The sequence below is a fragment of the Hemicordylus capensis genome, chromosome 5 (genome assembly GCF_027244095.1).
Source record: "Hemicordylus capensis ecotype Gifberg chromosome 5, rHemCap1.1.pri, whole genome shotgun sequence".
Classification (NCBI taxonomy): Eukaryota; Metazoa; Chordata; class Lepidosauria; order Squamata; family Cordylidae; genus Hemicordylus; species Hemicordylus capensis.
In genome coordinates, this window is record NC_069661.1 from 154,861,652 (window position 1) to 154,886,559 (window position 24,908).

At 43.4% G+C, this 24,908-nt stretch overlaps 1 protein-coding gene across 5 annotated transcripts in view; it reads left to right on the top strand.

The window, feature by feature from the left end:
* The window catches only part of CPNE8 (copine 8), a 116,759-nt gene that overhangs the window by 18,105 nt on the left and 73,746 nt on the right, over nucleotides 1-24,908 (top strand). For all 5 annotated transcript variants that reach the window (XR_008308320.1, XR_008308319.1, XM_053254740.1 and 2 more), the window contains exons 2-3: nucleotides 19,717-19,757; nucleotides 22,584-22,630. Coding sequence is in view for 3 of the 5 variants with exons in the window: in XM_053254740.1 (XP_053110715.1) it covers nucleotides 19,717-19,757; nucleotides 22,584-22,630 (88 nt within the window). In the remaining 2 variants the exon portion in view is untranslated. The remainder of the gene's footprint in view (nucleotides 1-19,716; nucleotides 19,758-22,583; nucleotides 22,631-24,908) is intronic.

Consider the following 24,908-nt stretch of genomic DNA (forward strand, 5'->3'; position numbering starts at 1 on the left):
GCCGTCCATGCATGCATGAAGGGAAGCCCCAGCTCGGCCACTCTCCTCACAAGGAGACTCGGCAGGGCGACAGAGGCTGGCCCTTGGTGCGCTCACCCGCCCAAATTGGCCCTCCTCCTCGTGAGGAGATTCGGCAGGGTGACACGATGCAGGCTGTTTCAATTGCACGTACTGCCAGGTACTTGCTGATGGTAAATGGAACTTCTCTTGCAAGAGTGTGAAGGGTTTGTAGTTATCTTCATTTATCAGCTGCGATAACTGGCTGATTCCTTTTTCTGCTCAATGTTTCCATAAAATTAGCTGTTTACCTATCAGTATGTGCGGGTTTCCCCACAGTGTCATATCCATGTGGGCATAGGGATCGAAGCTGGACCCCTCTACATCTTTCCCTTTATCTCTCCTTTTCTCATCTCCCCCCAACCAGCACTGACTCAGGAAGGGAAGGTCACTTGAAACTCGGGGGCAGGGCGGGGTGGATGGGGCTGGGAAATATGTTTGGAAAATACAAAATGTCAAACAACGGAAAATTAAAAAAAGTGTGTTGAATAGGTGAATTCTGGGAATGTGTTACTAGCCACACTTGCTATGCCATTTTGAGGGTGCTTCAGTGTACCTATAAAACTTAACCTTTTAGCCATTTTTCTTCGCTTAGCATGCTTGGAAGAGAAATGCTGGCTGTATTCCAGACAAAGGGTCATTTCCTTTAAAAAAGGCAAGGTATTTCCCTAAAAGTGCCTTTCAGGTCCATTTACAAAGGACTGCAACAAGCTAGAGGAAATCCCCTCTCTGATTGTGTTTGAGCATAGGCAGAGAGAGATTCAGGGCGTACTCCGATTGAAGTTGAAAGGAGACAAAAGGAAAAGGAATGCAAGCTTTCTCCCTCCCGTGAAATTTCAAGGCTAAACAAATCTTCTCATCTTGTTACCTCCTCCATCGTTATCAGAAGCAAGGGAGCAGATGCCAGAATGTGTGATATGCCCCCTTCCAAATCTATTCAGGTGATTGGCCCAAGGCGATTTATCTCTCTTTCATGAAACTTTCTTTGCCTAAAGTGGAATATAGAGGAGCCACTCAGACACAACCTGGTCAGTAACCAATATCCCCACCTTATTTGGACTGAGTCCCCTAATATCAGGAATTCCTCAGGGAGGACCTGTAATGCCTCAGGGTATGTTTTTGTCTATAACCACCCCACTCAAACATGGCACCTGGCTTCCTCGTGCCCTCACTGTTGGCTACCACTTTTACCATACTCTCCACCAGACACTGTACCCCACACTGCCTGGGTGCACCTCATGAGCTTGCTTCACTCTTGAGTGCCCCAGAGAGGAGGATTCCCCCAACTAGATTCTGTTAGCTATGACCAATGCCTTTTTTCTTTCTCTTTCTTTCACCCTCAAGCCTCTTCCTCTTCAAGCACTGCAACTTGGTAAATGTGCCTCAAGATGAACCCACCTTTTCCATTTCCTGTACCCCTATTATCCCTCAATAAAACAACTCCTTATTTAAAAGTTCACATCTCCATTCTCTTTTAGCCTTTCCAGTGTGTCCACAAGCCTGCAGAACTTTGAGTATTTTCTTGCTGTTGATTGGTCGGTACCCATTTGATGCTAATTTCCCCCACTTTGAGCAAAGCATAGCCACAGACTATGCTAGCTGTCACACAGCGTTCTCTCTCATTTTTTTTCATCTGTGTGCAGAATGAGTTTTTTTCTAGGTAGCAGAATCAAGGCAGTGTGTGTGCACATGCATTCAGAGTGAGGCCTTCCTGATTCCACCTGAGCAGGATCTAAAATTAACTGAGTGGACATCCAAAAATGTGTGCACGTGCACACCTTAGAGAGAACACTGCTGACACATGTTCACGCAGACCTCTTAACAAATATCCACTGCCATAATGTATGTAATAGTTTAGAAGGTTTCTATGGTGTAAACTTTGGTACTATGGAGCAGCATGTTAATATGAGGGAATCGCACATAGCCAGAGATGATGAGAAACTACATCCATCTACATTGAGAAACTAGTTCAGTGGTTCACATTCATCCCCCTTTTCCAGTTTTCCTGAACTTTGGGGTTGGAAACCATCAACCACCGGTCTTACTGTCATTCCTATGCTAAAGCCACCACTCCGTCCGGATGAACTTCTGCAATTTATTGCATGTAATTGCTCGAAAGGTTTTGGGCCAGGATGTGGCTGTAGAAAAACTGGATTGAAATGTTTCACAATTTGTGGTCAGTGCCACGGACAATCATTCCTTAGGCTTAATGCAAACGCACCAGAGTTATCTGAAGCAGGTGAAGATATTGACCAGAATGACACAACCACACATTTTCAGTCACTTGAAACTAAAAACAAAGAAGGGAAGTCCAACATTGCCATTGATTTTCAACATTCTGATTTAAATGAAGGTGATATCTCTGAGCAAAACTATGAATTGAATATTACCAGTACAAACCAAGCTGTAAAGGAAATAAGATTTTTCTAAATTGCAGCTTGTGGATTTAGGCCTAATGGGATACTATGTTTTTTTAAAAATGTGCCAGCACTCTACCTCTTGGGAGATGTGGAAATTAGTGTATAGGGGGCATGTTGCATGAACTGCATGCACCCTGTCCTCCATGCATTCCTTGAATTGCATAGCAAAAAAGAAGGGAGAAACTCCTCTTTTTTGCTTCTTAATTTTTTATTAGATTTTGCAATAACTTTTATATTCAATTACATTCATTTCCTAACTCTACACATAAATAAATATAGACTTCCTGCTCACCTATCTGCACAGTTCACATTAACTATACATATAAGCCATTGCTATAATAGTTCAAAATATACAAACTGCATGGGGGGGAGAAACCCCTTTTGTGGCTGACAGTAAATTTCATGCTTCTTAATTTATATTTTAATTTGGTTCTGCAGGAAAGGTTTATATGAGTGAGGCAAAAAAACAGGGATGGCACAGTAGCCACAAAATAGTGTTCCACGGAAACCTTCACTTTATGGCAAAACTGTTAGTTCAAATCTACAGTGAACACCACATTTTCATAGATAATTTTATGCTCTATAATTTTCGTATATAACATTTCCCCATTGGAGCAATGGTTTATGAAAAATATGCAAACAATGGTTTTTGGTGGCCATTTTCCCAAGATGGCGGCCAGAGCTCAACTTGTAATGATCTGGAGTTTTAGTACATTCCTTACAACAGTGTCCTTGACATCTGTACTGATTTTCAAAATTTGGGGACCCTTCCCACCCCAAAAATGTGATCTAAAATGGACTAAGTCATTAAGCTTGGGCTAAAGCTTAACACAGGCCTGAAAATCAATCAGGGGGGTGCACTAAGGGTTAATAGGGGCTGCCGCTGGCCCCCGGGTCTTACAATGAAGAACAATGGTTTAGATACTGCAAGTGGTGCTGAATGTAGCAGCCAGGGTACTACTGGTGGGAGTGAGCCGAATCAACCATACTGCAGTTGATGTAGTATAGACATTATGATATACTGTATCAACTGCATTGGTTGCCAGTTTGGTTTTAGGCTCAATTTGAAGTGCTGGTTTTGGCCTTTAAATTCCGAACAGTGGGCCCAGTTTACCTGAGGATCACCTACTGCCATATGAACTTGTCAGGACCCTTAATTCAGCCTCAGAGGAGCACTAGATGCAGGGCCTTTTCAGTAATAATTCCAGTCCTCTGAATTACAGAAATCTGTTCCTGTGGGTTGCACAGCCCTCAGCAACAGATTTCTTTGGGAGGGAGGGGAGAGACATGAACGCCGCTCCCCCTTGACCTCTGTGCAAAGCAGCTTTCAGTACAGGGATGTTGAAGGCTGCTTGCATACTCGCACTTTTCTTGTCAATGATGCGGGGCTACACATGCCAGCCAGTGTATATTAAAATATTTTGCATGGAAATCCATAAACTAATAAAATGATTAAAAATTTACAAAAACAGCAGATAAAAGCTTAGCTGATAAACACATTCTTATTACATGTTCTGAACTTTAGGCAGTTACTTCAAGTATTACTCAAATGAGATAACATCATAGGAACATAGGAAGCTGCCATATACTGAGTCAGGCCATTGGTCTATCTAGCTCAGTATTGTATTCACAGACTGGCAGTGGCTTCTCCAAGGTTGTAGGCAGGGATCTCTCTCAGCTCTATCTTGGAGAAGCCAGGAGGGAACTTGAAACCTTCTGCTCTTCCCAGAGTGGCTCCATCCAGCAAGCGTAAATGATTTTATTTATTGTCTAACATCAAAATTAATTCACATATCCTCAAAGTTTGTAATGAAGCTTGTAGGATTGGAGATATGTCCTTTCAGATTGGTGATGGTTGGACATGAAACCCATTTGGTAAAAAGGCCATTGTTTCCAATCAGATTCAGGAATTGAATTTAAGGATTGAATACAAGCTGAGAGTACATTTCTCTCTCCGTTCATCAGTACAGAGCAAAAACAAAACACAGACACACCAGCCACTCACTGGCTACTGACTGAGCTAGACCTGTCTAAACAATATCTAATAGCTGACTACAGAATAGACTTGGCTGGTTGAGTTCTGTTTATATGATTAAGGTGTTCCCCTAGGGTTAATTACAATGCGACTCTCCTCCTTGAAAGCATTCTATACCCATAATGCTTACATGGTGACACACTTCCCCATTTTGAAATGCCTAGATTCCACTATGTCTAGGCTAAGTGTAAAGTTCTATAATCTGACAACTACCCTTTGGCTTAACCACATTACTGCTTTGGTGACTGATCTGGTGAAGATCCTCACTGCTTCTTCCTTAGTTGTCTTCATCTCGACCTTCTGTTCTTTGCTGTCTTCACTAGGGATGACTTTGGCAGCAATTCCCATGGGTCAAGCATTGTGGTCAGTCTCTTTGTTTTGAAGCAAGATGATGTCACCTTCCTTGACACTGGTTTTGTTGTTTTCCCACTTGCTTGCGGGTATGCAGAGACATAAGGTTCTCTTGTCTCTTTCTGTTTCAAAAAGCATTGACCAGCGTTTTGACTTGCCTTTCCTGCCACCTGAGTTCTTCAGGTCGAAGTGGGTTTTTCTAGTTGGTTGTCTTTGTTGGGGGTAATTATTTATATAGCAGAGTATTTCAGGAGCTAACACACTCCCATTACAGCAGAAGTTAACAGGGTATCAGGCAGTGTTCCCTCTAAGGCATGTGCATGCTCATATGTTTTTTGATGTCCGCTCAGTAAATTTTAGATCCTGCTCAGGTTGAATCAGGAGGGCCCCATTCCGAATGCATGTGCATGTACACTGCTTTGATACTGCCATCCGGAACAAAACTCATTCCGCACACAGATGAAAAAAATTAGAGGGGGGAAAACACTGGTCTCCGGCAACAGCTTGTAAATTGTAAGCATGGAGATTCATGTAAAGTTAAATTAATTTACTTTATTCAGAAGTACATGATGATAGGAAAAGATCTATATCTAACTTCTGGCTACTTGTTGGTCAGAGAGAGAGACCTGTAGAAGCATGGTGCTCAGAGAGAGCGAGAGAGAGCTAGAAGCATTCTGGGAAGAAGAATAAGGAAGTCCCTCCCAGCAAGTTCCTGAGTACACTCTATCAATTGAGGGGTCATAGAGGCAGAGATAAACAGGAAAACAGAGATGACCCTAACTATTTATCTCTACTTCCAGTGTCCTTAGTGGTCATTAGGATTACTGGTGCAAAAGGTCAATGCCATCTGGAGCTAGACCTCCAACAATCTTTGGCCCAGAAAAATGGTTTGTTCAACCACACAGACTGAATTTGCTTGTATGAGTTTGAATGATCTGCTAGTATAGTTTGTGTGACTTGGTTTGTGAGGTTCAGGTCTGTTGGGAAATAGTGCCACTGCTCTGGTCACGTAGACTGTCTGATGCATCCCACTCTGTTGGCTATGTACACATAGATCTTTTTACTCTGGGTGTGTGTGTGTCCTAAGACAACTCTGCTGTCAGTGCAGAAGACAATGGAGTCAGGCTGTATGTGGACTTCGTCTTGCAGCATGTCTGTTGCTATGACTGCCCCACATGCTAGGACTGGTACATTCTTGTTGTGGTACCAACTTGTCCTTGCTGTAGAGGAACCTAGCATGAACTCTGTGCTCCCTGTCACTGACTCTCAGGTACACCACTGTGGTTATTGCTTTTGTGAGGGTGTTGTGGAAAATGTGGATTTCTTTACATTGTGTAGTTGTCAGCAAAGTTGAAGCACAGGTGCATGGGATTTATGCTTGGTGAAGAATCTTCAACAAGTGTTTTCACGTTCTCCACTCTTTCTTTTTGTCAGAAGGTAGGAAGGTGTCCCACTCATGCATTTCTAAGCTTAAAAGCCATGAACAGGAGCATGCCTTGCAAGGTGACCAGAGCTGCAAACTCTATTGGGTTAAATAAATTGTTCACTGTTAGCAGCAGTGTTCCCTCTAACAGGGCTTCCCAGATGTTGTTGACTACAGCTCCGATAATCCCCAGCCAAAGGCCATAGCAGCTGGGGATACTGAGAGTTGGGAATCCCTGTTAAAGGGGTCAGCAGCATGCTCCAATGGGTGAATGGTTTGTCTTCTGGTGGCACCTGAAAGGTGAAGGTGTCATTCTTTATGTCCCAGCTTAGTAGAAGACTTTGTCATGGTGGTGTGTCTGATCTCAGATCCAGATTTCATAACCCTTTTGGAAGGTCCTCAGGATTGATGGTGTCACAATGCTGTTGGAAGCAATTTTTTGGAGTACTAGGTTGATCTTGGCCAGCATCTTCTATGTCTTTCTGAGAGGTTGATAGCTTCTTCCATGGTAGGCAAACACTTCAGGCCATTGTTGGGAACGTCCCCCCATTGGGGATGCCCCCACCCTCAACATTAGACCCAGAGATACCAACCCAGAAATATATGGAATTCAGGCCTGTGTCAGATTTCATTTTATTAAGAAATGAATTAAATGCCTGGACTCAGGGTGAACTGACACCCAGGTCTCAACTGCTCTGTGAAGGAAGAGGTGATCCAGCATTGTATTGTGAAATGGGTACTCAAAGAAGCACAAAAGCCAGGCCAGAACAATCTAAATGTTAAAATCTAACCCATTTTCAGATAATGTCTGGAAGAAGTGAGAAGCTGAGCTCTCACTTCCTCCTGCAAGGTCTATGTTAATCTTTGTCAATGATTGCTCTGCTATACTCAATTGCTCTCTATAGAAATTCCACTCTAGGTAAATGCACACAAAGAAAACACCTGTAGATTAAATCCTTGTACTAACACCTTTTAACACCTTTTGGGACCAGGCTGGCAAATCTGGGACAAGAAAAGGTGCCCATTTGCAACTCAGAGATGCAGATTTGCTTTGGGCAATGTCGTCCCCCCCTTCCTAAGCTTACAGCTGACAGAAAATGGGATTCAGATCTCCCTGGATTGCCTGAATAATTGAAAGACAATATGCAGAAGGTAACAGCAAGTTGTCACTTTTTGGGGACCCAGGAAGGATGAGGATATTTTGAATAGACTCTATGGGAGATCAAAGGAAGATACAACTATAAAGAATGAGGCTTACTGGACAGAGAGCTAGCAACCTTGCTTAACAAGCATACTTGCTCAAGAGCCATCACGGAGTTTGCTGCTAAGCTGCAGGGCAACAAGCAGGAACTCTGTCCATGGACAGGAACTCTGTGACTTCTGCTGCGCAGTGAGAAGTCAAGACTTCCCCAAACATGGTGCTCTGACTCTCAGCCTTGCTCTGAGCAAACTGCATGCTTGATCATCGCTCTAAAAAGCTCCGGTCTCCAGCCACAGCGTCGCTCCTTCAGCTGAAAGCCCCACCACTCTCAAGCCTCTGATCCTGGTAATATGCTGCCTTCACAAGCCTTGGATCCCTCTGCCCTCCTTTCTACTAATCACTGCCATCCCTCTCCTAAGTCCTCCCTCCTTCCTTCTTCTCTCTAAATGTTTTATTAGGATTTGTTAGATTATTAGATGGCTGCAATTACTGATTGCACACACATATGTTAGTTAGGCACATTACACTACACTTTGAATTGGAAACATGTTTTTAATGTGGATTATTTTATCCTGATGAGCAACTTTTTATAATAAAGCCCATTGAATTTTCTGAGTGTGTCTCTCTCTATCTCTGTTTGCGTGCCCAGATCCTACATGGTCACCATCTCCAAGAACCAATTCAGTTTGTGTATGATGTGACTTTGCCTCTTTCCCTCTGAGCATGTACAGAGAGTGAAACCGGGTGTAGTTCACAACACCATCATCAACATAGAAATCTCTCTCCACAAACTGCCTGGCATCTTAGCCATATTATTTTCCTCTTCTCATGCTGCTTGTTGGACTCCATAGTTGGCTACTGCAGGTGATGGGCCATTTCCAAAGATGGGGGCTCTCATCGGATACTCAGTAACTTGTTAGTTCTGGTCATCATGGCTGTACCACAGGAATCTCAGGTAGTTGTGGTGGTCTTCCCTGACTATGAAGGAATAGAATGATGTCAGCTGTTATAGCAACTCCTTTCAATTCCTTTCTGAACTGAATAAGTACCCCAAGCATGTTGCTGGTTAAATCTGGTAGGAGGACCTTATTCAGTTGTTCCTTGGAACTGGACACTGACATCCAAGACTATTCTTATCTGTTCTGGCTTCTGTGGGTGGTATGCTCCAATGGATGGGAGATACCAGCACGCCTCTCCGTCCTTGAGAGGAGGTACTAGGTCTGTGTGTCTGTTCAATAACATATTCTCCATGAAAGCCATGTGATTATCTTTCATGCCTGGCATGAAAGTGCAGCATAGAGAGGTTAAATGAGATAATGCATATTTCCAGTTGTTGGGCAGTTGCTGTTTTGGTTTGCAGAATGGGAGAGGGGTGATCCAGTTGTTGAACTCATCTTTGCTAAACTCTCCTTCCATGATGGTCAAGAGATCTGGGTCCTCTCTTGAGAGACCTAGCTTGTAGTCTGTGGTTGCCTGGAACACTTTGCTGCTGAGTTCACTGCCTTTGGCTCCCTACCATAGAAGGTTGCCACTCAGATCTGTAAGGAAGTCTTCTCTGACTCTCATGTGATTGAAACACGTTCTGAAACGCATCACCTGTTTAATCTCCGGAACTTCTGTGGTGAACATGCATGCTTTGCTGGCTTGGTCCTTGCAAACTCTGCCAACTGTGACCCAGTCAAGGTATAGGTCATAGTATTGCTTGTATGGGGTGTTGTGGGCATAGGATCCTATGGGGGTTTTGGAGAAAGGTTAAAAATTTGTTTAAAATATCCCACTTGCCCATTTCATTTGTAGGTTGGGTGGTAATACAATTCAATTCAATTCAATTCCTTTATCACAGTCACCGACCAGCACAATATGTAAACAGAAGCCCAACAAAATAAACGTTCACAGTTATGATACAATAGTTAGGCACAGTTAACAATGATTCTTAATTAACTCCTGGCAAATTTTATTAGCTATTAAACAGAACTTAGCCACATTATAAGATCTCAAGTCATTCTGGTCAGTTAAAAGATAAACAAGATAAAAATAATCTGTACAACCTGGACGGCAGCTAATGAAAGGGGTTATATGTTTATGCCATATATCTCGGTGAAATTGACAGTAAAGGAGCACATGAGCTGTTGTTTTAATATCTCCCAATTTGCAGAGACAAGTGCGTTCTTTGTAGGGGATTTTTTGTTATCTCCCTTCCAGGACTGCTGTTTGCAAGGCATTGCATTGTGCCTGTGTCAAAGCTCTGTGGTATGTTGGCACTGTTATCTGGTTTAGGTGTTTGGCATGGTTGAAACTCAGAACTTGGTTGCCCAAATGGACACCAAGAAGAATAGAGCCCTGATCAATTTGATGCTCCATGTCATATATTCTTTGTCTGAATTTGACCCTGGCATTTTCATATCCCAGAGTTATCAGTGCAAAAGGGGAGAAACCATAATGTTGCAACTTTTTCTCCATCTCTCTTTTCCACCTGGATGTCCTTTAGCACAAGCAGAGCTAGACCTGCAGGGAAAACCAGCTTCAGCTAGAATTCAAAGATATTGATCCATGCTCTGGCCTCTACTTTGAGCAGTCCTGCTTCCAGACATAGGACAGCACTGGGCACATACCAGGATACCTGAAAAATGTTCCTCAGGAACTTAGATTGCACAGCTTCCACCTTAGCGAAGTTGGAGTATGTGCCAAGTTGAGCTTCATATAGGAGCTGTGCTCATCCTTTAGCTGAAAAGAGTTTTATGGCGGAGGGGATAAATTTGGTACCCCTGGAGTGATGGAAAGATTGAATTGCTTGTGCACTCTTGTGTGCATTCTGCCTTACATATTATCTGTGTGCACCCCTTCTGCCTGCGGATTGGAATATTACACCAAGGTATTTGAAATACTTAACTTGTTCTAACCTGTGCCCATTTAGTGACCAGTTCCAAATCTTTGGTCTCTTTGCAAACACCAGGATCTTAGTTTTGCTATAATTAATTTCTAAAAGTTCTTCGCAATAGGTAGCAAGAGAGCGCAAAGCTCTTCTTAGACCTATCGATGTTTGAGAGAGAATAACAGCATCATTTGCATATAGAAGTATGGCAAGATGTCTGTCTGCTAATTTTGGTGGATGATGGCCTAAATTATCTAGATGGGAGACAAGAGAGTTAATATAAAAGTTAAATAGCAGCGGAGCCAGAATACATCCCTATCCAATTCCCCTGAATGTTGGTATTTCCTTGGTGAGGTGTCCCTGAGTGCTGCAACGCACCCTTACACAAGAGTTTTCATATAATTTGAACATCAAAAGAAGTAAATGGTGGTCTACTGATGATTTCAATAGTTTACACCAAAGTTTCTCTCTGGGGATCAGGTGAAAAGCAGATATAAAATCAACAAATCCTGCATATAGAGCAGAGTTGGATTTGGAAGTATATTTTTCTACTAGGTGTTGTAGTATTAAAGCAGGGTCCATAACAGAACAACCTGTGCAGAAGCCAATTTGCTCCTCCACCAGGATATTTTTACAATCCACCCAATCTAGTAAACACTCATATAGGTGCCTAGCATATATTTTGCTAACTATACTAAGAAAACTAATGGGTCTATAATTTTCAGGTAGCTTTCTTTCACCCTTTTTATAGATTGGGATTATTATTGCCACTCCCCAGTCTTTAGGGACACGTGCAGTCCTATCAATAAAAGAAGAGAGTGATGCCAGGACCAGGGTGGATTTGATTTAAATCAAACTGATTTAAATCATGATTTAAATCACTAGCAGGGTGGATAAAAATTAAAAAAAATCCAATTTAAATTTAAAAAATCTGATTTAAATAAAAAAAATCAATTTTTTTTATTTTAATCGGATTTTTTTTATTTAAATCAGATTTTTTTTATTTTTATCCACCCTGCTAGTGATTTAAATCGTGATTTAAATCAAATCCACCCTGGCCAGGACCAGGGTCTACCATGTCAGATTTTTCCTTATTACTTCTGCAGATATGTAATCATTGCCAAGGGCTTTGCCAGGTTTAAGCAGCTTCTCCAAAGATTCTATTTCAGTACGAGACACTGATGGCCACTCTGGCAGCTGACCTGCATCCAGATCTAGGCTTGTGACAGCTACTTCATCTCTCTTGTATCGCATTTGGTAATACTCCTCCCACACAAATGCAGGTACCATACAATTGAGGTGGGATAACCCATGTGACAGATGGGAGGCAACCATATGCCAAAATGGGCTTTTGGATCTTGATGCTGCTATCAGTTGTTACCACGGCAGTCTCATGGCATCTCTCTTTTTAGTTTTCAGCAGCTGTTTCTATTGCTTTTTCTGTTGAATAATGCTTGGCGGGAGGAAAGTGACGGATGATCCCTATATGTTTGATGAACTGACAAGCGCTTTTTTAGCATTAATGCAATCTACATCAAACCAGTTCTTAGAGCGCAAGGTAGCAACATGGCCCTTCCGAGATTGGTAAAGGTTAACACAGGGTGCAGTGCCTGGACAACTTTGCTATAGTGCTCAACTATGCTATCATCCATCTCAGTATCAGTATCCATCAATACTGAGCGGAGAAGGGTAAGCTTTTCAGAATTCAGCATTGCAGCGACTTATTCTTCTGTTGTTTCAGACCATCTTACACAAGAGGGTTGCACCTCTAACATTGAATTTGTAAAATGGGTTGGTTCTGCAAGTAAGAAGCTTCCAAATAAATTCAAATGTAACTCTCCAGGGAGGTGGTTGCTGTCTGGGCAACTAGCAATTTTAAATTGTGCTAGATGTCTTAGTAAACCTGGAGAGATTGCTATGTAATCAATTGTGGGTGGTAGGTAGCACCCATTATGCCCTACCACCCAACCCACTTTAGTGTCCCTAGGAGCTACCTATGGGGAACAATGGGGTGTTTTAAGTTTCCCCATTGTTCCCTATGGCCGGAACAAGCTGCACTCACAGAGGGAATGGGACAACTTGCTGTGGCCAACTCGCCACCAGTCAATTGGACGCGGCAAACATGCCGCAGGAACAACGCAACACCGCCCCCCGCCAAGCCTATCCTGTCACTTTGGCTTTTGATCCAGATGGGACAAGCGGGAGGGAGGCAAGAGGAAGCTAAAATTCCAAATTCCAAAAGAGTCACAAATGTTTTTTTATTTTTTACTTTTGCATTTTTGACACCTCTCCAGAGCTGATAAATTGTTCAGATTGGTGACAAATATGAAAAAGGGGCTATTTTGATCCAATATAGCATTCTGGTTATAATACTGCTCTGGAGTCAGTAACAATTATATTGTGGACTTTCAGACATCTAGAAGTCTGAGCATGTATACACTTATCCAAGCTCTGGCAGTTGTACAGGGCTAGGCCCAGAAACAGAGTGGGGAAATTGATGGAAATTGATCCATTTCAGTTCTCATAGGGCACAACCCCACAGGTAGGAATGCAGAGAGATTCTTAGACAGTCTAACACCACACCAAATACAAGCATGTTTTGACAGTTGTGTGGTTATTTTGAAACCCCACAGTGTCCAACAAGAGGCTGTGTTCTATATGGGGAGGGTGCTAGGAGATACGCCAATTTTCAACATGCAAATAATGTGGCCCAGATGAGATAAGTGATATGGGGAGGATGCTAGGATATATGCCAGTTTTCAACATGCAGATAATGCAGCCCAGACTACAGCCCAGTCTCTTGTTTATGCAAAAATAAATTAATAGATAAAAGCCTAACGGTCTGTACAATCCTGCAGAGTGAATGATTGGTGTGGCATCTTGATATCTTCTCTGCTGTGTAAGCAGTTTTTTGCTGGGCCATAGGGTGCAGTGAGTTGTACTTTCCTGCAGAGAATTAAAAAACAACAATACAACATGCACACACACCTTGGCCAGGAAATCTCCACGTAAGAGTTTTGCTAAACAATTCAAAATTCAACTACACACCAAATCCCCCAAGTGTTCTGCTAATATCCCTGGGATACACGTGAGGTAGTCTGCTTTAGTAAGAGAACAAGGTCTGCTGCTGCTTTGAGGAGACCTGCAAAGGGGCAATAGGAGGAAAATGGCAGCTCGCCTGCTCTAAAGCTCTGGTGCAGGCTTCGCACCTGACATTTCACTTCTCATGAGGTACAATCCCACAGGTAGGAATGCAGAGAGATTCTTCCTTCCACTACAGAATGTGAAAGACATGCATTGGTGGGTGGTATATGGGAATCTAGCTTCCTCTTGCCTCCCTCCCACTTGTCCCCTCTGGACTGAAAGCCAAAGTGACAGGAAGGGCTTGTGGGGGGAGGGGAGTTGCGTTGTTCCCTGTGGCGAGTTGTCCATGTGGCGAGTTGGCCACGTCCAATTGACCGGTGGCGAGTTGGCCTGCCTTGAAAAACACTACAGAAGCACACAGTAAAAGGGAATCTGTCCCTACGAACACAGAACACACATTTTACACACAGTACAAAAATGGCTCAAAAATAATCACTGACCAAAAATAATCCACTGCCAGCCATAGTGTCTGTGCTGCAGTAACATCATTGGCACTAGTTGATCTCTCTCACACAATCATGACTCCTTATGTTACTTCCTTGTATCTCAACAGCGGCTGCAGCAGACCTTTACTTAGCAGCAAGCATACAGGTTGAGTATCCCTTTTCTGGACATCCAAAATCCAGAAATCACCACGGCATGTGCCGTAACAAAACAAAAAACAAAGCGCCTCAGCTTGCTCGCAGATTCCCAATTTTGTTGCTTTAAACATGCAGTCAAAACTTTATTTCAGAAGGCTGTTAGTGACAGGGGTTTTGTCTGTAATTCTCTCTAGTTGTAGCTCTGTTTTTATTGTGAAGCTTTTTAATGTGTTTGATGTTCTCACTTTGGCACTAGAGGGAAAAGGGAAAGCTCCCCCTCCACCAATCCCTGCTCATTTTTGCACCTGCTCTGTTGGCATCTGTTTTGGCGCTCTGTTGGTGCCTGTTTTCATTACATTTACAGCTACCTGTAGTTGTCGTAAATTCAATGCTTATTTGTTTTTATACTTTAAATAAAACCTAATAAATAAATAAATACAGTAACCTTTCATGTTTAGACTTGGATCACATGCCCAAGATATCTCATTATGCAAATATTCCAAATCTGGAAAAATCCGAAATCCGGAACACTTCTGGTCCCAAGCAGTCCAGATAAGGGATACTCAACCTGTAGTCATAAGCTCAACTAGTGCAACTTCAGCCACATTTTCTGACTGAGTACATCTTGCAATCAAGAAATGAAGGCACCCAACTCAAGGTAGACAGGCACCCAAGTTCTCCCTTTGTCAGTCTGAGATCCAGCAAAATCAGATAATTATAGCAACAATAGCACATCATATCATACTCAATGCTGGTGGGGGTGGGGGGCACCACAAAATCAAACCTTCCTTCCTCCTCTCCTCTCCTGTCCTGATGTATCCTCTTCTTCAGGAGAGGCACACTCTAAGGGCTCTCTCTGCCTCTCAGTTCCTCCTTTTGTGTCCCTCCTCCCTCCCCCCCCAGCCAATGGGGGCACAGTTGCCCATGACAGCACGATTTTTATGATAACAAGTCAACCAAGAAGCAAGGAGATCGCAAGCCAACTGGAAGTCAGTGCCAGAAAACCAATCAGCAATGGAAAAACAGGCCTCCAAAATGGTGCTTGAAATGTCAAAATGTTTCCATCGAAATCTGCTCCAAGCTCGAAACAGGCCTTTTATTTTAAGGGTGTCCTGTTTTGAGTTCGGAACCCTCCAAACAGCCCATTTCAAGTCAGAGATCTCTGTCAGAGCTCCCCCAGAAGACCAACTGTTTCCCCCCACTGCCACTGGCACTCCTCAAGATTCTGTTTGTAGGACTGAATCCTCTACTGATTAGCAGCTCTGTGAGCCACTCTGCATGTCTGGTAGAACTTTTATAGTACACCCACCAACTGGTATTTTGAGGCATACTGAATCTGCATTAGAAGTTGCATTTATTTATCATAGCTAAGGCATTCCTAAACTTGGATCACCAGATGCTGGGAAGGCCATTGTGGCTGGGGATTATAGGAGTTGTAATCCAACAGCATCTGGTGATCCAAGGTTGAGAATCTCTGATGTAGCTAATAGCTTTTGATAGATTTAGCATTTGTTTGTTTATTAGATTTCTATCCTGTTCTATCTTGTCATCTCAGAGTGGCTTACAGCATTTTTCTAAAGGTTGGGAGCCTGTTGTCAGGAAGCTCACAATCTTTTATAAACAAAACAAAAACCCGAGACACAACAATCTACCCTCTGTGAATGTGTCTATCTTCTTTGATACCTATCTAAGTCAGGGATGCTTCAATGACACATCTTGTGCCAGCAATTTTATATTTCAGCTCCAAGGTCTTGCTTGGAGAGTGACAGCTAGTTCAGATCCTATCAGTGTATTGCATTGCTGGTTGTTTTAATGTGACTCTGTGGATTTTACTGTTGTATTTTAACCTCGTACACTTCCTTGGGATATGTTTATGAAAGATGGTATAGAAATCTAATAAATAATAAATAAATGGGCTATTTTGCCCTAGTGTGCTTTTTTTTAAAAAAAACTTTTACTTACAGTGACCCTCAGTTGCCAATCTGTTGCCTATTGGCTCAGTGATAATTTTTGATCTATTTAGTGTGCTTGGATTTTTAGCATCCCAAATAATTTGTTGTTACATGCAAACTTCTTATTTCCTTCTAGTGTGAGAAATGTCAATTTACTCCTATTATCTTCTTCTTGTTCTTTAACCAGTTATTGATCCAGCAGACCTGTCCTCTTAAAATGCTAAGTTTTGTTAGGAATCTTTGATCAGGAACTTTGTCAAAGGTGTTTTGGAAACCCAGATATTTAGTGTCTACTGGATCACTCCCAAGTTTGATACTGTAAAAGTTTGAGTATCTCTAAAAGTATGAAAGTTCAATCCTCTAAAACTATCAAACTTTTAGATAGGCTTGTGCCCGAAATGTTTCGGAGGCCATTATGGAGGCCTCCGAAACGTTTCAGCTCCGGGGGCCGTTTCGGTGCTTAGGCACCGGCGGGGGTAGTCCTTTAAGGGTGGGGGAGGGTGCACTCACCCCTCCCGCTGCATATCCCCTGTCGGTGCTCCATCACTTTTAAGCCCCTCGGGGCGGCAGCGTTCCTCCCTGCCGCCCCGTTTTTGTCATCGGCCGGAAGTGGCCGGAAGAAGCAAGGGCATGTGCGCCCGTTGCGGGCATGCACGCACCCGTCTGCCATGCGGGTGCGCGCGCACGACGGGCGCACGCGCGGTTACTTCTTCCAGCCACTTCCGGCCGATGACAAAAACGGGGCGGCAGGGAGGAATGCTGCCGCCCTGAGGGGCTTAAAAGTGACGGAGCGCCAGCAGGGGATATGCGGCGGGAGGGGTGAGTGCACCCTCTCCCGCCCTTAAAGGACTACCCCCACCGGTGCCGAAGAAACTTCGTGCACAACCCTACTTTTAGATTCTAAGAGACGGATGGCAAAACTTTTGATGGCAAGTTGCATATATTTCTTAGATCAACCACTTCGGAGTTCTGTAAAAACTCTTTGGTATGTACAGGAGGACCTCTGTATTCGTGGGGGTTCTGTTCTGAGTTAGTTCTGTAGATACTGAAACCGCGAATACCAGGGGTGTAACTATAATAGGGCAAGGGGAGACAGTTGTTTGGGGGCCCATTGCCTTGCCCCCCCGAGGCAAGTCACATGACTGACCCCCAGCTGCGCATCTGCCCGTAGGGGTGTGCACAAAACCACGGAGCTGCAGTCTGGCACCGGGTGGGGGGTTCCATTAAGGGCGGGGGGAGGGTTTACTCACCCCTCCCGCGCTTTCCACTTTTGTCACTGTATGTACTTTAGTAATTGGGTGGCAGGATATCGCCCTGCCTCCCCTTTCTCCCCGCTTGGCTGGTCTGCTTAGAAATCGGGCCGGGCAGCAGGATATCTTCCTGCCGTCCGTTTCCCCGCTTGGCTGAAAAAGGCGTTGAGAAGCCTTTTGCGTGTGCACCCCCCACCCCCCATCTTCCCGAACCGAACCACCCCGTGTCCGGACCGGTCCGGAGGCTTATAGAATAGCCTCCAGACCGGTCCAGGCACATCACTATCTGCCCGGGCTTCCTTCAGTTGTATTCATTCTCTGAAATTGATGTGAGTGTTAAGACCTGGAGCTACCAGAACAGCATGTCTTTCTCTAGTACCATTAAATGACTTGCATTGTCCACAATTTACAAATCTGCTTTTTGTTACCACTATTCAGCCTCATTTAAGATTTCTTTACTTCATGAGCTGAGCTTCAGTGAAGGGGGGGCTTATTTTAAAATCTTGTCTCTGGGCCCACTCCAACCTTGCTATTAGGGGTGTGCACGGAACCGCAGAGCTGCGGTCCGGCACTGTGGGGTGGGTTCCTTTAAGGGCGGGGAGGGTTTACTCACCCCCCCGCCACTTGCCCCCGTCCAGCGCGCGTATTTAATGTAATAATTGGGGCAGCAGGATACTTCCCTGCTGCCCCTTGTCCCTCTGCAATGCCGCCAGCTTTGACTCACAGTTTTGAAAATAAATTACTGCTGCCCAGTGCCAATAATGAAGTTGAAGAAGAAGCCGGCCTCCACTTCGGCGCCTCTCCGCCCGGCGGCTCCCCCAGGAGCCGCCGCCGCCTCCCAGCAGCCACTGAGAGCGGCTCTGCCATGGAGGACGCGCCGCGGCGCCGCGGCAACCCTCACTTCCGGCTACCATGCGACTTTCCCCCACATACAGAGTGGCTGCATTCTGCCACTCTGTATGCGGGGGAAGTCGCATGGAAGCCGGAAGTGAGGGTTGCATCACTTCCGGCTTCCATGCGACTTCCCCCGCATACAGAATGGCAGAATGCAGCCACTCTGTATGTGGGGGAAAGTCGCATGGTAGCCGGAAGTGAGGGTTGCCGCGGCGCCGCGGCGCGTCCTCCATGGCAGAGCCGCTCTCAGTGGCTGCTGGGAGGCGGCGGCGGCTCCTGGGGGAGCTGCCGGGCGGAGAGGCGCCGAAGTGGAGGCCGGCTTCTTCTTCAACTTCATTATTGGCACTGGGCAGCAGTAATTTATTTTCAAAACTGTGAGTCAAAGCTGGCGGCATTGCAGAGGGACAAGGGGCAGCAGGGAAGTATCCTGCTGCCCCAATTATTACATTAAATACGCGCGCTGGACGGGGGCAAGTGGCGGGGGGGGGTAAGTAAACCCTCCCCGCCCTTAAAGGAACCCCCCCACCCGGACCCGGACCAGCCAGATCCGAACCGGTCTGGAAAGTCCGGAGGCCTTTACAATGGCTTCCAGACCGGTTCGGACACACCCCTACTTGCTATGCCCCTGGTGAATACTGAGGCATTAAGTCAATGAGATCACAGGGAATAGGTTCTGAAGGACATGAGAAACTGCAAAAATATATATGAAAAAATCCAAATAAAGTGGAGCTTGCTGCTCCATCTCAAGCACTGGGTATATTTATGATTAATATTTGAATAAAACTAAGGCATTTGTACTTTGAAATATTATTAAATATAACCAAAAGTACAATCTTGTATGCTAATTAGTGCTACATGGTGACTGATGTACCCCGTGGGCTTTTGAGGGCAAAGCAAGAGCTCTGTCCTTGCAAGAATCTTAACTAACTGCACGTGAGGTTTGCCTCACAGCTGCAGTACATGGGGAGGGGGAAGTTATGCTCACTTCTCTCCCCGCAAAAGCCCTCTTTGCATCCAGGAATATGCCCATGAGGGCTGCGCAGACCTCATGGACATAGTCTTGGACCTGAAAAGGGCTTTTGCCCTGATTTCAGTGGAGCTTCCTACTATGCTTGTTGCACTAGATTTTAGCCATAGAATTATGAACTGTATAATTTATATTATATTAAGTGTCTGTGAGTGTGCGTGAGTGAGTCAGTGTGCGTGTGAGAAAAATGTGAGAAGAGAAAAAATGTGACCCTGTTTCAGAGGTGTATTGAATGTCTACAACAATGTCTGAGGATCTATCATCTCTATCCAAACAAATGGGCAGTTGTGGGGAAGAGACATTAGCACATTAGGTTAATGTGCTTCAGCTTAATTAGGTTGTGACTCAAGCTGACAGTGCTGTAAATATATAAATCAATGTATTTGCATATAATTTAAATAATACCTTAGAATCTGAATCTTTCTGGTTAAGAAGTGTAGTATATTTTCTTTTAATAATGAGTAATGTTTCCTTTTAATACAAATATAACTTGTTTCTTTCATTAATAGGAACCTTTTGGACAGAGATACTTTTTCAAAATCTGATCCAAGTAAGTATGCTTCTCTATTTTAATGGGGTAACACTGGAATAAAATTGTCAGCTTATTGTCTGTTCCTATTTACTTCTCACCATATAGCTTAATGTTTTTCTCTACTTTAGTCTGAACCTTGCAAGATACCAGATGAAAGGCAGATAGAAAGTCGATTAAACTTCTTGTGTGCACACTATATTGCTCAGTTACTATTGCTGATAGTGACATGTAATTCTCATATAATTAAATTCATACCATAGTAATTCAAAACATGACTAAAATAAATGTTACCTTGCTTCAGTGTGGTGTGTGCCCTTTTTACCACTAATATTTGGAGCATGGTGGTTGTGGAAACCAAGATTGATTTTTTATTTAATGAGGAGTTTTAAATCAATTTTAGATCAAGAAAAAACCCTGTGGAAATACTTGTTCTCAGTTATCAACAGCAGTGCACTTAAACTTTGCTTGGGTAGGATAAGCAGACTGGTAGAGCTGATTTCTACAGACTACCAAATAATAAAACAATTTATTTCTTTAGGAGTCTGTGATTGAAGAAGGATGTCTGTGGGAAAGGCAGCCTAAAAGAAAATATTGGAGCTCTCTCTAGTGAGGCTGAAATACGATGTAGCTGTTTTCCTAAAATCATTTTCCTTGTAATTATTGTCTGGTAGAACTAATCTGTATATTCAGGAAAAGCACATGGTCGCGCCCTCATGGGACTATACCACTTCAGCATACAAATGGGACATTGTATATCTGAATATTCCTCACATTAAAAAAAAATCTACTGACTACTGAGAGCGGATGTCGACAGAAAAGAACTTTAGCTTAGTCCTCTCTTTGACATGCTAATTTTCTCTGTTAGGGATGTGCACGGAACAGGGTGGTGGAAGCTCGAAGGGAAGAGGGTGATCTGACTTTAAGGGCGGGGGAGGGTGCACTTATCCCTCCCCCCCACCGGCGTTTCTTTAGCAAAGGCTCCTTTGGGGCAGCAGCATACCTGCCTGATGCCCCGTCTCCTCTTTTCCCTGAAGTACCAGGAAGAACCCGGCATGCATGTGTGCACCAGGCACATGCACGCCCAACATGCCCATGCACACTGGGTACTTCCTGGTACTTCCAGGAAAAGAGACAGGGTGGCAGGGAGGTATAAGAGCCGGTTGTTTGAACTGGTTTGGAGGCCCTTAAAAGGGCCTCTGCACGGGTTCATGCACATCCCTATTCTCTGTACAGGAGAGGGCAGGGCTTGAAAGTTCCCAGGGGCCAGCTCACCTTGTTGCCCCTGGGTGAATGTAACCCCTGAGCCAGGCAAAGGAGTGGCATGAACAGGAAGAGTGAGCAAACAAAGCAGGGGCAGGCTGCTTCCTCTTGGTCACAGCCATTTGGCTTAGTCAGGTGATGGACAGAAATGACTGGGAGGAGGAATGAACAAGCAAGGTGGCTGAATGAATGAACAAGCAAGGTGAACAAGCAAGGAATGAACAAGCAAGGTGGCCCCCACCGCTGCCCATGGGTGGAAGACATTGCTGGAGGCTATGTGGTAAGAGGCCACCTCCCCTCAGAGAGCAGAGGGCAGTTTGGCTCCTAATTTTTTGAGCTGGCTGCTAGAGCCAAAGAAAATGTGTTGAGGCCTGGGCTAGGGTTCGTTTTGGTTTTGTTCCTAAACAAAATTTGCATTAAAGATACAGGTCACAACATACACTGGGAAGTGGTGCAGCCGAGGAGTGCTATATGCACCTCTCTCTCTCCTTTTTTTTTAAAATATAGATCAGTTTTTGTTGGTACTCTTGTCATAGGCATTTTGAAAAGGGCTAGAATCTAGAAACTTGCTATTTCAACACTTGTAGCATTTGCGATAATGCATCTACATCTGTTACTGAGATGCGTGATTAGTATCTCTGTCCATTAAACTTTGCTACTTTACAGCTGTGTTGCTGTTGTGAACAAGTTAATCACACTAGTTACCATTGAATTGACTGAATCCTGGTTATTGGTATTTTAACTTTAAAACAAGTGATCTTAGGTGGTTAGCCTATTGGAGGAAGACAGGCAAGGGAAACTGAGGAATGATGGAATTTTGGTATGGGGCTTTTAATAGTTTGACTGGTCTGTCAATATTTAAATGTTAGCTATCTACATGGATGTATCTGACAGCTCCCTATAAATACCTGTAGGTTACCTTCCTATAGGTCTGTGAGTTTGGGAGATTCTCTCTAAAACTATGCTCCCTTCTCCAAAGCCCCTAATTTAAAATCTAGCATAGTCACTGTTTTTCCTTTCGGTCTTTTTGATAGCAATCAATTTTCTTGCCTCTAGCATCTTATTTACTTCACTTTTTTTGTTCTCCTGTTCTACATAAATTTTATGTTCTACATAAAAGACATCTAACAAAATAAAAAATATATCATTACAATAACTTCAGTAGATGAAACTTTCAAAAAGCATGTTTAAGACTGGTAATTTCCCTTAAATTAATTAGAATAATACAAGTATTGTAGCACAATGCTGCACAAATTTACTCAGAAGTAAGTCTCACTGAGTTTGGTGGAATGTGCTCCCAAGGAAGTATGTTTAAGGTTGCAGCTGTAGTCTTTTTTTTTTTTTTTTTTTGCTTCGTAAGTGTGGCTGTGTAATACATAATTTGTCTGACCTATATGCCTGCTCATTATTCCAAGGTTATTGATTCCTGATATGCTTTTCCTTTCTTTGAATGTTAAATGCTGGGCCAGATATCTGTGTAATATTTGTATGTTTTAGCATTGGATCAATAATTTGAGAATGAGTTTTGCAACAGAAGTGTAAAAATGCAAACATGGCTGAAACTGACTCTTTCTTTTTCTGCAGTCTGTGTGTTGTATACCCAAGGTATTGGAAATAAAGAATGGAGAGAGGTAATAATTTTGTTGCTAAAATATATGTATCACAGTTGCTTTCTTGTAGTGGTAGAAGTTCCAAGAAGTTGTGTTCTACTGCCAATAAAAATGACCATGCCACATCTTCCTTGCCCTGGAAGAGCTCTTCAGTGCCCACAAATATTCTCTGAGAGCTGTACAACCCTCAGGGATGTATTTAGGGTGGTAATAAGCGCTTCTGGTAGAAGGAGAGACAAGCAAAAATGCCCCCCATGCACTCGGAAGGACTCTGGATTACTGTGGAGGTGCTTTGCGCCTTCACACTATTAGTGGCCATGTTGGCCGCTGTTCCCAGTCTTGTTGGCTCAGTTGTGCCAATAGTTCAATTAACAGCATAGTGAAAGTTTGTTTATTACTATCCATGCTTATTCAGAAATCCCACTGATTGCAGTGAAGCCTTCATGACAGTAGGTATGCTTAAAGGTCTAGTTTTAGAGTCTTCCCTCAGCCTACCAAATATTACGAGTATCCATGGAAGAGTTCTTCATAGTTTGTATGGAGATTAAACTACTCTAAGTTTGCTCTTCATCTGCATATGTTTGCTCTCTTGGGAAGACTTGGATTAATCTGAATTATATTTCCTCTAGTGGCTAAAGAAGCCGATCCTGATCGCAGGACCTGTCGTGGGTAGCACATCTAGATTTCAGTGGGATACTCTTACTATACTTACATTTGCTCTGGTCAGTTTCTTATCATAGTTCTTTGTGCCAGCACTCAGTCTGTCATGATGGATGTTACTACTTACCAGAGATTCCTGTACATGTATGGAAAATCTTGTAAGTTACAGTTACAGATGTCCTTCCATCAGCACTTGGGTCAGTACTGAAAGGTACATAGAGAGGTGTACTGTAAGGCGGTCTCTTTCTATTTCCTTTTCCCTTATATTCCTTTCTATTTCAGCCTAGCTATGGTAATGGTCTACTTGTTTATATTGCCCAGCATCAGCATTACTTTTATTATCACATTCCTTTTCTCAGCAAAACCATATGAATGACCCCAAATGCAGAATTAGTATTGCTTAGCACTAACTGTGCAATTAGCTATAATGGGGAAAATCATTTTTGCTGGGTCACAAAGAAGTAGGGAAGTGCGTGCACGAACCAAGGTTCGTGCACTGGTTTGGTGCCGCTGTGGGTGGGAGGGATGAGTGGGATCTTTTAAAAAGGAGGAGAGCAGGTCCTTACCTGCTCTCCACTGCCCCATGCAGTTTTCTGCTGTAACAGCACTTCCTCAAAGAACCTGCATACAGTGCTGGCATGTACATGGCGTCCGCACATGTGCCATGTGTGTGCTGGCGCTGTGTGTGGGTTCTTGGGGGAGTGCCATTGCAGCAGGAAGCTGGATGGGGCAGTGGAGAGCAGGTAAGGACCTGCTCTCTTTCTTTTTAAAGATCCTGCTTGTGCCTCCTACCCACCACCCCCTGGTGGTGCCCAAACTGGTTCGCCGCTGAACCTGTGCATGAACCTCAGTTTGTGCACTTCCCTGCAAAGAAGGCTTAAACTTGAAGTGGGGGGGGAGTGTAAATTTTAAAAAGGTTTTTAATAGGGTTACTATGGGGTACTGCTGTTGACCCAGCTGTTAAACTGTCAGTAGTTATATTAAGAAAAATGTGAAATTTGTTTATTAGACAACATGTTGTTTTCACTCTGTATTCTCCTGTCTCACAAGAAATGAAAAGGTTATGGTCTAAGCATTTATAGACATAAAGAGTAACTTAAAAAACAACAGTGGCATTTTGTGATGTCACTTTGATCCCCAGCACCATATGTGCATGGTTTTCCAGTTTTATTTTCAATTTGCAGATAGGGGTATGGTTGAACCTCAAAGCCGTAACACTATATACATCATTCAATTTGGGAGTGGGTGGAGGGAGTCTGAAAGACCACATGGCAATTCAGACTTCTTCATAGCTAATACATGGAGCTTGGAGTTGTAGAAAACATATTTAAAAGTTGTATGACCTGTTTTTATCACTGTTGAGGTACATTTACCCCAGTTTTCAACCAAGGGGTTTAATATGACCAATAAATAGCTTGATATCTTCCAGCTTTGAAATTTCAGCGTTCATTACTTTTATTGTAATAACTTCCTAGTTCTCTTGATAACTTTTATTAGTATGCTATTGATTTTAAGGCTTTTATAGACTCTCATATGTAGGGTTGCCATATGGAAAAGAGAACAGGTATCCTATACTTTTAGAGAAGTACAGACTAAGAAATGTTCAGCAGAGGACCTGACCTCCTTTTCCAAATGGCAG